Source organism: Canis lupus, chromosome 8 (genome assembly GCF_003254725.2).
Source record: "Canis lupus dingo isolate Sandy chromosome 8, ASM325472v2, whole genome shotgun sequence".
NCBI lineage: Eukaryota > Metazoa > Chordata > Mammalia > Carnivora > Canidae > Canis > Canis lupus.
The window spans coordinates 6,125,650-6,143,605 of NC_064250.1; the positions used below are offsets into that span (position 1 = coordinate 6,125,650).

The window sequence follows — 17,956 nt, forward strand, 5'->3', positions numbered from 1 at the left end:
ATAATGACTTTGCTCTCACCATGTGGTTAACACTAACTTTAAAATCTCCAAATATTTCCTATTAAAAGAGAATGCTTGTATTTTTCTCAGGCATTTGATCCTTCTTAGCATCTTTCCTTAAACCTTCCCTCCTTATTTTATCACAGGGAATATTACTGATTTCCCTTTTATCTTTATCTCTAATAAAGAGCAATTACTAGGAACTGGGTATACTTCTACTCAGTTAATGCAACATCCTTATGAAATAGATTATTATTACTAGTCCCATGTTATAGGTAAAGAAGTTGAGGTTCAGAGAAGCAAAACAACTCACCCAAAGATATGTAGCTGATAAATTAAAGAGCCAGGAATTGAACCTGGGCAGTCCTGCTCCAGATCTTATGCACTAAACCCCTATACTAATAATGCCTCTGACTACCTTTCCTGATAATTGCTTCTTTATTTCATTTTGTGCTTCTTTTTTCTCCCTCTCCTACAATGAAGATGGTAAAGTGAAATTAATGCTTCAAATATAATTTAGGACCTATATTTTTGAGTTTTACACTCTCACCTGTACTTCTATAAAAGACTACTTCAAGAGAAAAGTACACTACGTACAACTTACTCAATTTGCCTGCAACACACAAAAATATTATCTCAAACAGGCACCTAACTAAAATTCAGTTATTGCTTTCTAGGCTTCACCATTCTGCTAAGCTCAAAACCATACGTAATCAGTATTTATTCTTTTCTCACCATTTTGAAACGGGAACTAACCTGTCTCAAAGCCTTACAGATTTTATTTATTTATTTATTTATTTATTTATTTATTTATTTATTTATTTATCTTTTAACTTCAAGTATTTGTTTCATGTTCACTACCAAAAAAGATTAGGTGTTCATCATCTTCTTAAAATACTGCCTAGTCTCTTAACTTAACCTTGACCCAAGATATTCTATTTTAAATGAGGTTCTCTTCTTGGATAAACTTATTCCAGATACTGTAAAAGGCCCCAAAGACAGAAATCTATTTGGTTTCATTTTATCAACATTGCTAAAAAGTGGAGACCATATAGTCCAATGTTAAGATCAATTACCAATTACATTTCCTTGGGTAAGTTACTCAATTCCTTTAAACATCAGCTTCTATAACGTTATTTATTTATTTTTAGTTTCTATAACTTTAACATGGATTCTGTACTCTACATGACTCATAGGTTTTTGTGAAGATGGATAAAATATGATAATACATGTAAAGTGCATAGCACAATGGCTGGCACAGAATAAACACCACAGATATCACTATTATATTACTGATCCTTCATTCTTGACCACCAAATCTTTATTTATTTATTTAGCCTGACAAAGTTTAACACTCCTTAAATTTGTGTCGCATAAAAGAAGAAATATTATCTTACAAACCTTCAATCCTACAGATCCACATAGTAGATCACTAGGCTAATTGTCATTATTCTTTTCTCATATCCATAATTGCACCTACAGGCACCCTAAGAGTCCGTCTGGATTTTTAGCCAGAAGAGAACAAAATGCAGAGGTGCCTCCTTTTGTCCTAACTTTCCAGAGAAAGTGAAAGAGCTCTTTTGGGAAATATTAGGAAGTATCCATGATCTATAGAATGCCCCTCAGCCAGACGTCCAAAGTTCACCGTGATCTGGTCCCATCCTATCTATCTAATATTAATTTCCTCTAAACTCTACCGCAAATGTTCCTCTTCTGTCACAAGGGTCTCCTTACTATTCAACCATTATATCTTTCTTCTCAAATCCATATTGTTTCACATGCCTAAAATAAGCTTTTTACTTTCTTCTCCACTAATTAGGAAATTCTTATATAATCTTCAAGGTCCGGTTCAAATCTTCACCTATTTTATAAGATCAAGTGTCACTCAAGCCTACATTTCTTTCACATGCGTCTGAACTTTTATGCTACATTATTTACGTTGTAGTTTTGGTATATAATACAGTCTGACATTTCATTAATTAATTTAACAATTTATGATCTCTCACAAACTAGTTTTAGAGAACAAGAGCTACAACTTAATAAATCTTGCAATTCAATAAAAAGGAATTTAATAAATTCATGACAATAGGTGAATAATGAACACATTATGTGCTATTTTTGCCAATTTTTCATGACAGAACTAAAATTCTTGACTAAGATTTCTGATATCTTCATTTGATTTGTTTTTTAAAATACAAGTGAATTCTCTAAATGCCTATAACCACTTCATTCTTAATGTGGCTTTCCTTAAAACTACATTTGAGGCAAGAGAGAAAAATACTGCTGAAAATCTGTAACAGACACAAGAAATTAACAAATATTAACTATATTACTAATTTGTGGTTTCTACCATGTTTTAGGGTTTATTGTACTGATTCATTATGTAAACAACCATATTTAGAGAAGGATTTGAGGGACTTAGAAGATTTTCAATAATTCTAGGAGGGGTAAAAGGTATCAAACTCAAAATATAAAAAGTTGGAAATGGAAAAATGTGTACTACAGAGTCTGAACTAAAGACATGTTCCAGGAATGAGTCCAGAACTTCTACAAATAAGGTTTAAATTATTTGAAGATCACTGAATGTTTCTATTTGTGTGTCATGAAAATAAGAAATAGTATGTTCTATGTTGTAATTAATTATGTTTTATTTTGGTTTACTGGCTCTTGATGCATATCAGTTTCTTAGTATACTGACTTGTAAAATGAACACAATGGTATTAGGTACTTCATAATAATAATAACCTTAATAATTCTAATTAAGGTTATAGAACAGAATCTACAATATTTTGATTATTCAATAGCTGTTATTACTATTATCATTTGAATATATAAAAATTGGAGACCCTATTAGTGAATAAATATTTTTAAAATAAAATGGCAACAAGATACACTTGAGAGGAAACAACATCTAATATTCAAAGTTGGATGTAAGGCTGTCATGCTAGATTTCATCATTCCACTACCTGAAAGATCTGCAAGACCAGCTTGCAGTATATTCCTAAGACACTATATTTGAGCACTCATTCAGTTAATAAGGGTATTTGGGTAGAATTTGGGCAGAATATTCTGGTTCATGCAATTTATTCAATTAACAAGTGTATCTGGATTCAGAATATAACATTCTGTTAAAAGTCCAAAATATATGGTTTGAAATAATAACTTTTAAAGTAACTTTTATTTATTTAGAACTAACTTTGACTTCCTGTTTTAAGTACGTTACATATACATTATACATTTTTAGGAAGCAACACCTTAAAGTTATCAATCATAAAAAACAATACACATTAGTAATAAACAATAAGAAAATATATAATTTCATATTCAACATGGATTCATTTCTATGCAGAAATTATATTTTCTATCTCTCATTTTTATATATTCTAATTTTATTCTTTGCAAAATTTAAATAAAATTCTAAAAAAAATTTTTTTAAATTGTTTTTAAAATTAACTTCAGGACTAAATAAAGCCTAAAGCAGAGATAAATGTTATCAGTTAAATGAAAGGCCACCATTTTAAGAAAATCTTACTGTGATGCTATGTTTATAATCTACAATATATATAAATATCCCATGAAATATATTTATATATTCTAGAGCAATTTATTTTGGACATAGTATTTGATAATGGATAACCAGTATTTCTAGAAATAAAACTATAGTATTTAAATTTATATACTTGACTTACTATTTAGGGACTAATTCAACAAAAAATCTTTTTGTTAAAATAGAAAAACTTAGAACATAAAAAACTACTGATCTATAATATCTTGGAAACATTTTCGATCTTTTTGCCAGATTTTTCAAGTAAATATTTCAATTTTTAGATTTACAAAGAAAGGGATTAAAGATTAAATATGTTGTTCTACTAGATTTAGTGTACTTGTCTGATAATTTTTTAAAATGATACTCTATTTACATACATTATTGATTACATGAATATATTAAAATCAACAATAATTTTAACTCCATCAATATCTACATGGCTTACAAATGAATGCAAATACACAAAAGTCAACCAATCACTATTTTTTTTAACACTTAACTTGAATTTCAATAACATTATCTGAACAAGGCAAGTAAAAATAAACCAAACAATTTCAAAATCTAGTTTTCATCAATCTATACTGGTACTGGATATATGGTAGCCTTCAAATTTCATATTGCATAGAGACAATTGGAATTTTAGCAATGATTCATATTCTATTATTTGATGGTACTACCCATTATTATAAAAATAATAAATAATTCATATCATTGTCCTAAATATATCACGAGTAATATTATACTACTCAACTTTACTTTTTAAAAAATAAAAATGTTCACTCTTGTCTCTAAATATTTGAACTTTTCTCACAGAAGTTATAAAGCAAAAGAGAATAGGCTGGAAAAGGCAGAAAGTCAATAAACTTACACTGTAGTGCCAACTCTGTAAATTCTTAGCCCCAGGTGATTTTAACCCAGAGGTCTTTAACTAAACTCATAGTTTTAGAATCTGGATAGAGTCTTGGGGTCAGTTTTAGAAATATTCCTCGTATTCACTTAGAGTTGAGACAAACTAAATATTTCAAAACTATAAATGGCTGTGAAGAATAACAAATCTACTGATATTTAGAGCTCTAAAATATTTACATTCTGCCATGCATAAATTAAAAGACAACTCCTTGAAAACTTATGAAGGGTATACAAATTGAACCATTTTGACTGTGACAAAGAGTATAAAGTGATGATTTTATATGGAATAACAGCTACCTGATGTAAACATGGAAAAATATTTTTTAATAGTAATTAATATAAAATGGAGTGTTAGCCTATAATTTGAAAATATATTACCTAATTATTAATTCCTATGTCTGTATATGATTAGTCAGGCTTATTATTATATATATGTTGGTAAAATTATAATATATTCATAACATTGTTTAGTATAAAATTTCTTCTCAATTCAGAAACATGAAATTAATAAGATTTTGAGCTACATTTCAAATTTATTACAATAAACATAAAATTCTGTAAATTAAATACTCCATGAATTAATGAAGAATAATACATTTTTTGAAGGCATAGTCTATTGATAGCATAATCACAAATTAAGTAGCTAATTAAAAAGGGCAAATGCAGAAACAATAATTATAATCATAAGGTATCAAAAAAATTTCAGAATTTAAAAGAGTTTATGGGGAAGAATTCCTAACTTAACACTAAAGAATGTCATTTTTCTCCTACATCATGTCAGCCATTATTCAACCTTAAAAGCTCACATTGTCTTTTATCAAGTAAAATTTCTGTTACAGAAAAATCTCACACATTAAAGATTAACATTGGCCCTTTATGACATATATATAAATACTACATCTTATACATAATGTAATAGCTGATTTAAAACAAAGTACTATTTGTTAGGTACAAAAATTTACTTATACATAATTGTTTATAAAAAATGTTGAATATAACAAATTAACAAAACAGTAGTTTATATGCATAGTAACTATACTGAAGACTACAAGTATTATTAAAAATATGGTAATTGAAATGTTGAGGATATTGTTTCAATTTTTATATTTTAATAATTGAATGTAGTTTAAAATAGATTAAATTCCTATAAATTAATCAATTTTGTGTCTATAAATTTTTTAAAAGGCAATCACAAAAGAACCGAGGCACATAATTGTTCCTCAGTGTAATACTAAAAAACGAGTTGTTAAATCAATCAATAAATCAACTGATCAATCTAAGGAAGAGACTGGTAGTCTTTAAGTACATAAAATGACAACTTTGTTATGTATTACGTATGCTTAGGAAAAGAAAAACTTTATATGCTAAGATGTTAATGCTTCTTTTATAAGGAATTCATACTATCCTGTGGATATTTCTCTTTGATTTCCCAACTAAACACTCACTTGTTTGATGCGATCTGGATTAACGGTGGTCTGGGGTTGTAGAATGCTGACTGGTTCTGTCTTGGCCACATTTTGGGGCATTTCTCGAATTTTTTCTGCAATGAATCCATGAACTGCATTCAGTGCTTCAACTGTTCCCTGGATCAAGCATACTCGTTCAGTAGTACCTGTGGATGAAAGATTACTTTTCAGAAAACCTTCCTTATTTTATTACTTTATTTTCAAAAAGCTATGAGAAAGGATGATATAGTAAGGCCAATAAAATAAAAATGCAGAACTCTTAATTCACTAGAAATGTTCATTTGAACCAAAAACCAAACAGAGTGAAGACATACATAAATATTCCTTTCTTCATTTTTAACTCATTCTTTTCTTTCTCAAAAAGGGTCTTTGGATTCCAGTAGAGCCAGAGATCTTAAGAAGTTCTGAGCATATCATTCATTCATCAACATAAAAAAAAAGTACTTGCTGAGCACTTATAAAAGGACTTAGGGTTAAAAACTGGTAACACATAGATAAAGATTGATGGACCCAGCTTTCAAAGAGGATATCTTAAGAGTGAAAAACTAAATTAACATCAGGCAAGACAATTATATGATCGTATGATATGAAAAATAATGGATGTACCTACATGAATGGCACACTTGGATGATCTAGAGTGAAAAGAGCATTTAAATTTGTGTGTAGGGATGCCTGGGTGGCTCAGCGGTTGAGCATCTGTCTTCGGCTTGGGGTGTGATCCCAGGATCTGGAATGGAGTCCTGCATCAGGCTCCCTGTGGGGATCCTGCTTCTCCTTCTGCCTATGCCTCTGCCTCTCTCTCTATCTCTCATGAATAAACAAATAAATCTTTAAAAAATAAATAAATAAATTTGTGGGTAGAGGAGGTCTTGGAAAGTCCAGGTTAATTTCTTCATTTTATTCACTTACCCTGCTCTTTTTCTAATCATAGCAACAACATACTATCATAGCAACACTATTTGATATTTTAATCTTTATTTTTAACTTTCTCACTAGAATGTAAGCTCTCAGAGGACAAGAGATTAGCTTGTTTTGTGTTATAGCTTCCCCAAGCTGTCAACAATCCCTGGTACAGGGCAGCCCAGTTGGCTCAGCGGTTTAGCGCTGCCTTCAGCCCAAGGCCTGATCCTGGAGTCCTGGGATCGAGTCCCACGTCAGGCTCCCTGCATGGAGCCTGCTTCTCCCCTGCTTCTCCCTCTGCCTGTGTCTTTGCTTCTCTTTCTATGTCTCTCATGAATAAATAAAATCTTTAAAAAAAAAGTCCCTGGTACATAACAGGTGCACAATAAATATTTATTGCATAAATGAGTCAATGTGGTCTTTATCATGTAATTTTAATAATAAGACAGAATATCAGAGTTAAGAACAAAATTTTAAAATAGTTTTTGGGGCAGGTGGGTGGTAAGTGTCCAACTTTTGATTTTGGCTCAGGTCATGATCTCAGGGTTGTGAGTCTTCGTGCTCAGCATGGAGTCTACTTGTCTCTCTCCTCTCAAATAAATACAATCTTAAAAAACAATTTATGAAATTTGAAATTTATGGATAAATGATGAAGATTAATACTGTTCATCTCACATCAAGTGAATAAAATGTAAATATATGTGAGCATGACTAAGATGAAACTGGTTGGGTCTAATACACAGATCCTATAACTCATTTTATATGATACAGATAAGCCTTCAGACAGAAAAAAAAAAAAAAACCCAAAACTTAGTTTTCAGATAATTCCGAGTCTCATTATAGCAGCTTGGTATTAAATTCAGCATACTGGGATGCCTGGGTGGCTCAGTGGTTAAGCGTCTGTTTTCAGCTAAGGGTGTGATCTTGGGAGTCCCAGGATTGAGTACCACATTGGGCTCCCTGCATGGAGCCTGCTTCTCCCTCTGCCTATGTCTCTGCCTCTCTCTGTGTCTCTCAGGAATAAATAAATAAAATATTAATAAATAAATAAATAAATCATAAATAAATAAATAAATAAATAAATAAATAAATAAATAAATTCAGCATCCCAACACAACACATAAACTTACATCTCAGGAGTATTTCTTTACTAAACAGTTACCAAAAAGAATGATTATTTTTAAATTTATAAAATATTTGTTTTTGAATTAATATGAAAACTTCCAGGGCAGCCCAGGTCGCTCAGCAGTTAAGCGTCTGTCTTAGGTCCAGGGCATGATCCTGGGGACCCGGGATTGAGTCCCATGTCAGGCTCCCTGCATGGAGTCTGTCTTTGCCTCTGCCTCTCTCTCTTTCTCATGAATAAATAAATAAAATCTTAAAAAAAAAAAAACTTCCAAGTACTAACACATTTTGGTACTACAGTTTAAAAATTCTAAGCTACTATATAAAACATAATTAAAGTGCATTTGGACAACAAAGTTGCAAATCTATAAATATTTAAAAAATCATAAGGAGTTTACATTGCTTTAAGAATTAGTTGCCTTGATAAGCCATTTTTCTAGTATTTTTGAATTTTTAAAAAGAACAGTAAAGGATTATCATTCTTCTACAAAAAAGATTTATATCACAAGAATTTAAAGAGTAATATATGGATAAACCTAAATTAAATCTTCATATTTTAAACAATGAGGATTTAAGTGAATGAAAAAACTAGGTTTCTTAAATTGTACAAATATTTCAGTAGAGAGCAAGTATGTCTTTCATTTGGAATGTTTAAAAGAATCTGAAAAATATAATGTGAGTTTGAAGATTTAATATTTCCTGTTTCTCCTAATCTGCTTTTTTCATCCTTGTCTACCTAGATGTATCTATGTGGTTCTTGGGTAAAATGATCTAGGGAAGTCTTTACAAGGTTGTATTAACTGTCCAATAAATGACTAGATGCAATAATAATTAATAATAACTGATCAATGTAGTTCATGCAATATGTTCTCATCTAAGTCTGGAGGCAAAACAAAACAGATTACATTTCTGCTTTTGGGGACAAATACAGAGTGCTCTTTTGCAGATGGCAAAGCAGGAAAGGAAATCAGTTCAACCTCAATACGGATTCTGGAAAAACAGCAACAACATGGCACTAAGTAACTAAAGAGATTATATAATCCATGTTGCTTTTAAAATTCTAATTTAGGACAGTGTATATCATGTTAGACAATACAGTAACCCCAACAGAGTAACAATACTCTTCAGAGTATATAGACTAACAGGAAGTAAATGGAAATCACTGAGCCATAAAGAAATGATTATCTAAAACTGAGTTTCATATAGCATATAGGAGACAATTTGGAGATCATTTATAGGTTCAAACTTGCAAATTGTATTCTTCGAGAATTAAATTATATCATTGTCATTAGTACTACCAAAAAAAAAAAAAAAGGAAAGAAAAAGAAAAAAGGAGACTGTACATTCACCAATGGGATTGCTGTGAACAAATTCTTCTACTGAACTCTAATGGCCTTTTCATTCAGATAATACAGAAGTATAATTTTTAGGAACAAGTCACAAAGAGAGAAAACTGTCAGGTATATGACCAAACTGTGTAACAAAAATGCAGATATAAATCATAAAAGTTGCTGTTTTTGTCACTTTAAAGGCTTTTAGGCTCCACTAGTGTCTAAACTAAACTGCCAGTTTTTTACCATTTGTTTAGTAGTAGCATTTATTTCCCTTTGCAATAGACTAGCAACAAAAGCTGAAAAACAATTACATAGAAGTACATGCCCACATTTTTTAAAATGTAAAGATACAGATGTATAAGACACATTAATTTAAAAAGGCACTTTTTTAAATTAAAAAAATAAAAAAAAAATAAAAAGGCACTTTTGAGGAAGAAATTAGAAAAACTCTAACAAGTAGGGTCAATGTCAATATAGGCAGTGAAATTTAAAATAGTTTCCATTCTAATTTCACATACAATATCACATATTGAAAATGCATGATTCTAAAATTAGGTACAATTTATCAAACAGATTCCATAGCAAAATTCTGATAGAAAGTTAATAAAATATATTCACTCTGTATTACTGTAACTTTGAATAAGTCACTTAAACTGTTCCTGCTCCTATCTGAAGTATTCTATCACTTACACAGTGAACTCTATTCCTTATCTATCAAGTTTGCCTTTTCCCCATGTGTCAGAGTTCTTTCTTATACATCGTAATTTTTCCTTTTCTACTAGATCAATTCCATCAGCAGAAAAACATTATAATTTCTTCAATTTTTAAAGACTCCTCCCTTATGACAATTAAAAATTACCCTTTGGTAAAGTAAATGAAATAACTGATTTAGGCAAAGATCATCAAAATCACAGATTAAAGGTTAATAGGTAACTTTCAATGGAAACATAAGGCAGTCACCAATTGACTTCACTGATAATCATTAGCATATGTAAGAAGATGAAGGTGAACCATGTGCCTCTTGATATGATGAAATAGGACACACACGGCATTGATTACGAAGTATGTTTCCCAAAGTAGATGAAACTAAATCTAATTAAAACATTTACACTCCATTACAGTTTGCCAAAAATACTGAAAACAAAAATAAATGAAATGACACCATGAGGAAGCAAAGATACAAATCAAGAATGTAGATAGTAAAAAAAAAAAAAAAAAAGAATATAGATAGTCTACAGGCCTATTGATCTAGCTTCATCAATAAAAGAGGGACTAACCTAGAAGAGCCTTCAGAGATATAATGATCAAATGTAAATTAGAATTTGGCTGGATCTAGAATCAAACTTTTACTTTAAAACAATTATAGCAATATGATAAGAACTAGGTATTAGACAGTATCAAGGAATTACTGTTAATTTTAACAGGTGTGATTATGGCATCAAGTTGTGTAAAAACTGCTATTTTTTCTTTTTTTTTTTTTTAGATGCACACTGAGGTATAAACACCAAAATGACTGGGCTTCACTTCAAAATATTTCTGCAGCAATAACAAAAATGAGTAAATAAAATAAGTATACAACAATCTAGATATTGCTGATATATGTGAAAGGTATAAGGGGATTCACTGTATGATTCTTTCACTGTATGTTTGGAATTTTTAAAATAAAAGAAGAACATTTTAAAGGCTTCCTTGACCTTGTACCCCTCTCTCCAGTTATAGCTTAAATAAAATAAGTATACAACAATCTAGATATTGCTGATATATGTGAAAGGTATAAGGGGATTCACTGTATGATTCTTTCACTGTATGTTTGGAATTTTTAAAATAAAAGAAGAACATTTTAAAGGCTTCCTTGACCTTGTACCCCTCTCTCCAGTTATAGCTTAAATAAAATAAGTATACAACAATCTAGATATTGCTGATATATGTGAAAGGTATAAGGGGATTCACTGTATGATTCTTTCACTGTATGTTTGGAATTTTTAAAATAAAAGAAGAACATTTTAAAGGCTTCCTTGACCTCGTACCCCTCTCTCCAGTTATAGCTCAATTTCCTTATCCTTCAAAATTCCTTGAATGGGTTTTAAATATATACATATATAAATACACACACACACAAACACACTCACGTATATATTCTTCACCATGTCCTTTTTTCTTGAATCTACTCTAATATGGCTTTTCTCTCTCACTCCATGCAAACCATTCATCACAGCTGTACCTGGGTAAGTCCAATATTCATGTCTTTATGTTGTTTGACCCATCAGCAGCATTTGACACAGCTATTTGGTTCTAAAAACATTTCACTTAGCTTTCAGGATATCATACATTCAACTCACTCATTCATTTGACAAAATCTATTAAGTCCCTACTAAATTTGGGGTACTATAATAGAAGCTGAGTGACCAGAAGAATCCTCTTGCTTTCATGGAGTTCATATTCTAGTTCATGTAGACATTATATACAAAACAAAGAAAATATACAGAGAGAATACAAAATAAATTCATGCTATGGAGAACATTTGGGAAGAGTAACAGCATGAGCAAAGATAAAAATTAAAGTAAAATAGGAAAGGGGCCTTGTCTGTATGTTCACTACTGTATCAACTGCCTAGAATAGTGTCCAGTATACTGCAGATGCTTAAGAAGTGTTTTTTGATAAATGAAAAAGTCTAAATGTTCTTATCTGTATATTGAAAACATGTAATTGATTTTAAGAACTATTTATTCATAAAACGTCTATCAAACCAATTACCTTCTTTGGGTTTATAAGATCAGCCAATGTGTGTAAAACAAATATATTTGAGGAAATGATTTTAAAAAGTTTAGTAAGTCATAAATTATCATGTCTATTAGAATGAGTCTAATCTAGAATAATGGGTATATACTAATCATATGATTCACATATTTCAAATTGTTAGGTATAATGAAAATTAGTGAACATTTTGTTTGGGTATAAGAAAATGTATTGGTTTATTTTAAGAAATTTTTTTTTTAAAATGTATTGGTTTATACTCTTATTGAGAATATAACCTAGTTAAGAATGCAAATATATAATTCTTGAAGAAATACCAGTATAAATCTAAAGTAAAAGATCTGGTTGGATGAATGACAGTAAAACATATCAAAACAAAAAATCAATATAAAAATCTAGTCCAATATTAATAATTCTAGGATAACTTATTGACAATGATTTTGGCCTTGAAAAGGACTGGGAAAGTGGAAGTGTCAATTTTGCAATAGGCAAAAATTGAGATTTAAAATAAAACATGACATACAGATAATTTTTATAATAAGATAATAGCTTCTAATAGTACTGAGAAATTACTTATTCTAGACAGCATGTATTCTGAATAAAGGTTCATTTTTTTCAACATAATATTTAGTTTCTGTCATTTTAAGAAAGATCTCCCAATTTATTATATATTTTCAAATATATTTAACATTTCCACAATAACTTGCACTTAACTATGTAGTTCTGGGCAGTAATAAAATGGTAATCTCAAGACTTATGTGCATCAATTTATCTTAAAACAAATGAACATTAAAAAATTTTTTAAAAAGCAGAAACAGACTCATAAATACACAAAACATACTGATGGCTGCAAGGAGAGGGGGTGGGGTATGGGTGAAATAGGTGAAGGAGATTAAAAGCTACATACATCCAGTTATAAATTAATTAAGTCACAGAGATGGAATGTACAGCATAGGGAATATGGTAAATACTATTATAATAATACTAATATAGTAACTGTATGGTGACAGAGGATGACTCACACGTATTGTGATTGAGCACCTAGTATTATACAGAATTGAATCAGTATGTTGTACACCTGAAACTAATACAATATATCAACTATATTTCAATAATAAAAAAACAGAGAGTATCACTTTTTTAAATGAATAAAGCCATTTTCAAGGAGTATTTCACTAATTTCAATATATAATCATGGTAATTTAATTACTTGCATGTTTTTGTGGTTTAAAAAAGCAGAAACATTAGCTTTGCTTTCCTTCAATTTATTAAAAATATACTACACATTATCCATCATTTGTAATAACAGGCATTACAAATTTCAGGTTAGGTAGAACAAAATGTAACTTATTTTAAAAGATGGAAATAACAGTAATAATGGTAAATTTAACAGATTAAAACTGTTAAAAGATTTTAATACTTGAAAACACATGCCCTTAACATACCCCTTTCAACAGATAATGGTACTTTATCTTTAATATCACCCTCTACAATGATCTATATCTAAGAGATACCTATTCCTATTAATGCCTTTATAAATAGTTGATTTATATGTATTCCATATTTATAGCTGTCATTACATCAGCAAAAGTCCCATTTAAGGGTATTTAAGGAAATTATACCAGCAAAAGCTCCACTTAAGGATATTTAAGGGTCTGGTAGGTGTAGAAATATAGTATTGGTTTTTTTTTCAGGGGAAAATATATACTTTACCAATTCCAAGAAGCGAAGCCATTCAAAGGTCTCCTTTGAAGTTAATCACCATAAATCTTTTCCTTTGGCTTGCTTTCTTTTCCATGTCATGTCCCTATACTCACAGGGAAGAGCTAACTTAAAATTTTAAGTAATTTTATAATATGTATCTTAGAATATTATTGTAAGATAAGTGTTTTAAATATTTATTATACTTAGTTAAATTTGCAAGCCATCTTATGATTTATATAAAAATGTTGTAATATATGTACTTAATATATTATTAATATAAGTGTATATTATATACTAACTAACTTAATATTCACAATAGCCAGAGCAGATAATATTATCTTGAAGTAGTTGGGCCAAGGACATATAACTAACAAATGTAGAGAGATGTAAGCTTTTGTCAAATACCATAGACTTTCCATTACAACACATACTTTCTGAAAATGTAACATTAGGGCAGCTACCAAATTACCTCCATTTAAGAAAGTCACATATGTTTCAGCTTGATGATGGGACAATAGCTTTCACTTAAGTCTGATAATTTTTTTTACATACACTGAATCATACCATTGGTATCACTTCACTGATTTATTCCAAATCTGGCATAAAATGAAAGAAATGATTGACCTTTCTTGCGGAGAATAGACAACTATTACAGGAGATGGTTAATAACTGTGTGGACTATTAGCAAATTTTTTAAAATTAAGTTTTCAAATCAACAAAAGTACTTAGGAAAATTGCCATAAAAAGTAAGTTCAATTTGTAATTGCAGCTTTTATACCATTGTGCAGTTATGCACATTTGATAATGTTTCCTCCTACTCTTCAATTTCTAAGGAAAAAATATACTATTTCAAGAAAAGGCTTTTTTAAAAAAGGAAATCATAGGAATTGACATTTTATGATACAAAGTAATAACTGCTTTTCTTCTCCAGGTAATTAACTATCCACACAATCCTGTGTCTACTTCTAAACTGTAAAACTATGAAAAAGGGCCGTTGTAACATCCTTTAGTCCCAATATAGCAAAGGCCTGATTCTGTTTCCAGAGCATGGTTTAATGTTGATATATACTCAGTCAAACCAAAGAATGAAAGTATACTTTTCAGAAAAATCAAAAGTACTCGTTCTTCAAATAATTTAAGATGAGAGGATGAATGGGAATCAGAGTAGATGTCCAGCTTCTTATAAACTCATTCTCTGTTCCATGCATGCAAATGGCATGGTCATTTACTTTTAAACAGCCATTCCCATAAAGTAGTATCAGGAGCAGAGGAGATACTAACTTCTGAAGAACACTGAGGTTTGAAAGCAGACATATCTGAAAATTTTAACAATTGCAATTGTTCTCCTATATATTATAACTCATTTCTACTTTTTAAATTCTGAGGCCATGCAAAAGGACCTAGCTAGCAACAGTTATAATGACAACTAGTTGTTCATTCATCCTTAGCACAAGTTTGTGTTGAAATTCAGGCATTGCAATCCTAGTTTGGTCAGTATTATTACCTTTGAACTTCCATCATGGATTATAGGAATATAAAACTGCCTTGACTAAATTTTATTAAAAGTTTAATAAAATAGACTTCTTGACTTTCCTGCCACTATCAATCACTGTCACCCCCTTTTTTAAAAAAGATTTTTTAATCTATTTATTCATGACAGACACAGAGAGAGAGGCAGAGACACAGGCAGAGGGAGAAGCAGGCTCCATGCAGGGAACCCGACGTGGGACTCGAACCTGGGTCTCCAGGATCAGGCCCTGGGCCAAAGGCGGCGCTAAACCGCTGAGCCACAGCCATCTGGGCTGCTCACCATTTTTAACATTGATTTTGTACGCTTAAATTTTTGCTATAAGAAAAACTGCACTTAGAATTCTTCTAGCTATTCCTTAGGCATTAACAGGAATTCACTTGCAGAAGTTTGTGGACCATGCACAGAAGCTGGGAAAACAGCTCGCAACAAACATGTAATATCAAATTAAGCTTAGAAACTCAGAAGCATGACCAATGGTAGCTAATCAAAGTCATCTGAAGGTAAGTAAAGAAACATACCACTGGACATGCAGCATGGTAGAAAATCTGACAAGTGCTGCTGATGTAAGCTGCAAGATGATGAACATCTCTGGTGACAGTTCTGTTCCTAACACATAAGTTATCACTTTGAGATCCAATACAGATTAATGAATTACTGCAGTTTAAGCAGTGAATTTTTATTTTTTTGTTTTTTATTCCGTATTTTCTTTAAAAAGAGTTATTTTGAAAAAGACTCCCATCTTTATCAGGAATCTATAAATCAAATATGAAGACAAGGTCCACATTTGCATAGGTTTTAAGAGGGAGTGAATTATTCAAGTTAGTGAATGATAACAAATGTCATACTCTTGCTCACATGTACTATATCAAATGAATGTAGAGGAAACATGAAGAATTGTGACCCATTAACTTGCTGGGGGAAGGAATATGGGAAGGCAAATTTGTAAAGTTTGGAAAAATGATAAAAATTTCAAAAGTATATATGCAATCCTTCATTCAAGAGGATTGTTTTATTAAAAAGGTATTAATTTTGAGCACAGTTTTAACTTGTGTTGAGATGATATAAAACAGTAAAATATTTTATAATTGTAAATTACATATAACATAAAATTTGCCATTTAAACTATTTTAATTATGCAATTCAGTGGCATTATAGTCATAAGGTTGTACAAATATCACCACTATTTCCAATTTTTTTAATCATTTCAAACAGAAAACATGTAACTATTAAGAAATAAATCCTCATCTCTTCCTCTCCACATTCCTTAGTAATCTCTAATCTATTTTCTGTTTTTATGAATTTGCCTATTCTAAATATTTCATACAAGTAGAATCCTACAGTATTTGCCCTTTTCTATCTGGCTTATTTCACTTGACAAATTATTTTTTCAGTTATGTTATAGCAAATATCAGGACTTCATTCCTTTCTATAGCTAAATAATTTTCCATTGTGTCTATATATTACATCTGTTCATCCACTCATCTCTTGATGGACACTTGGGTTGTTTCCACCTTCTGACTATCTTGAATAATGCTACGATTAACATTAATGTACAAGTATCTGCTTAAGTCTGTTTTCAATTCTTTTGGGTATATATCTAGAAGTGGAATTGCATGGCAATATGGTAATTCTGTATGTAGTTTTTTGAGGAAGAGCTAAACTGTTTTCCACAGATGCTGCACCATTTTACGTTCCTGCTATCAATGTATGAGGACTCCGATTTTTCCATTTCCTTACTAATACCTGTTCTTTTTTTTTAATAACTAGCCATCACTTGTACAATTGATTTGCAATCCCCTAATGACTAATAATTTTGAATATGTTTTCACTGCTTATTCACCATCTGTATATTCTTTGTGGAGATATGTCTATTCACCCCCTTTCCCCATAATTTGCTTTTCTTTTTGTTGTAGAGTTTTACTTCTTTATTTTACAAGAAGCTTTATCATACATATGATCTACAAATACCTGCATATAATATATAATACCTGCATATAATATATGCATACATATATTAAATTTTTTATGAACTGTCAATTACATTCCATTGGTCTTTAGGTCTATCACTATGTAAGCATCACAATGTTCTGATTACTGTACCTCTGTAATAATGTTAGAAATTGGGAAGAGTGAATCCCTAACTCTGGACTTTTTCAAGGTTGTTTTAGATATTCAAGGTCTCTTGAAATTCCATACGAATTTGAAGATTGGGTTTTCCATTTGGGTAAAAAAGGCTGCTGGAATTTTAATAGAGAGTTAACTGAATACAACTGTAGATTGTTTTGGGTAGTATCAACATCTTAAGAATAGTAAGTCTTCCTACTAATGAACACTGGATGCTTTTCCACTTTTTTAGGTCTTTGGTCTTTCATCTCCTTGGTTAAACTTATTCCAAGGTATTTTATTCTTTTAGATGCCATGTACATGAAATTGTTTTCTTAATTTCCTTTTGGTATTGTTCATTGCTAGTGTACACAAATACACGATTTTTTTGTGTGTGTGTTGATCGTTATAACTTTGCTGAATTTACTAACTCTAGCAGTTTTTAATAGATTCTTTGGGGTTTCTTATATACATTTGGGATCACGTTATCTGTTAAAACAGAGTTTTACTTCTTTCCTTCCAATTTGGATGCCTTTTAAAAACTTTCCCTGTTCAATCATTCTGGCTAGAACTACCAGTACAG

At 30.6% G+C, this 17,956-nt stretch overlaps 1 protein-coding gene across 6 annotated transcripts in view; it reads right to left on the reverse strand.

Annotated features, from left to right (window-relative positions):
* The window catches only part of NOVA1 (NOVA alternative splicing regulator 1), a 148,851-nt gene that overhangs the window by 29,551 nt on the left and 101,344 nt on the right, over nt 1-17,956 (reverse strand). For all 6 annotated transcript variants that reach the window (XM_025444273.3, XM_025444274.3, XM_035720198.2 and 3 more), the window contains one exon: nt 5,902-6,068. In XM_025444273.3, coding sequence (XP_025300058.1) covers nt 5,902-6,068 — 167 coding nt within the window. The remainder of the gene's footprint in view (nt 1-5,901; nt 6,069-17,956) is intronic.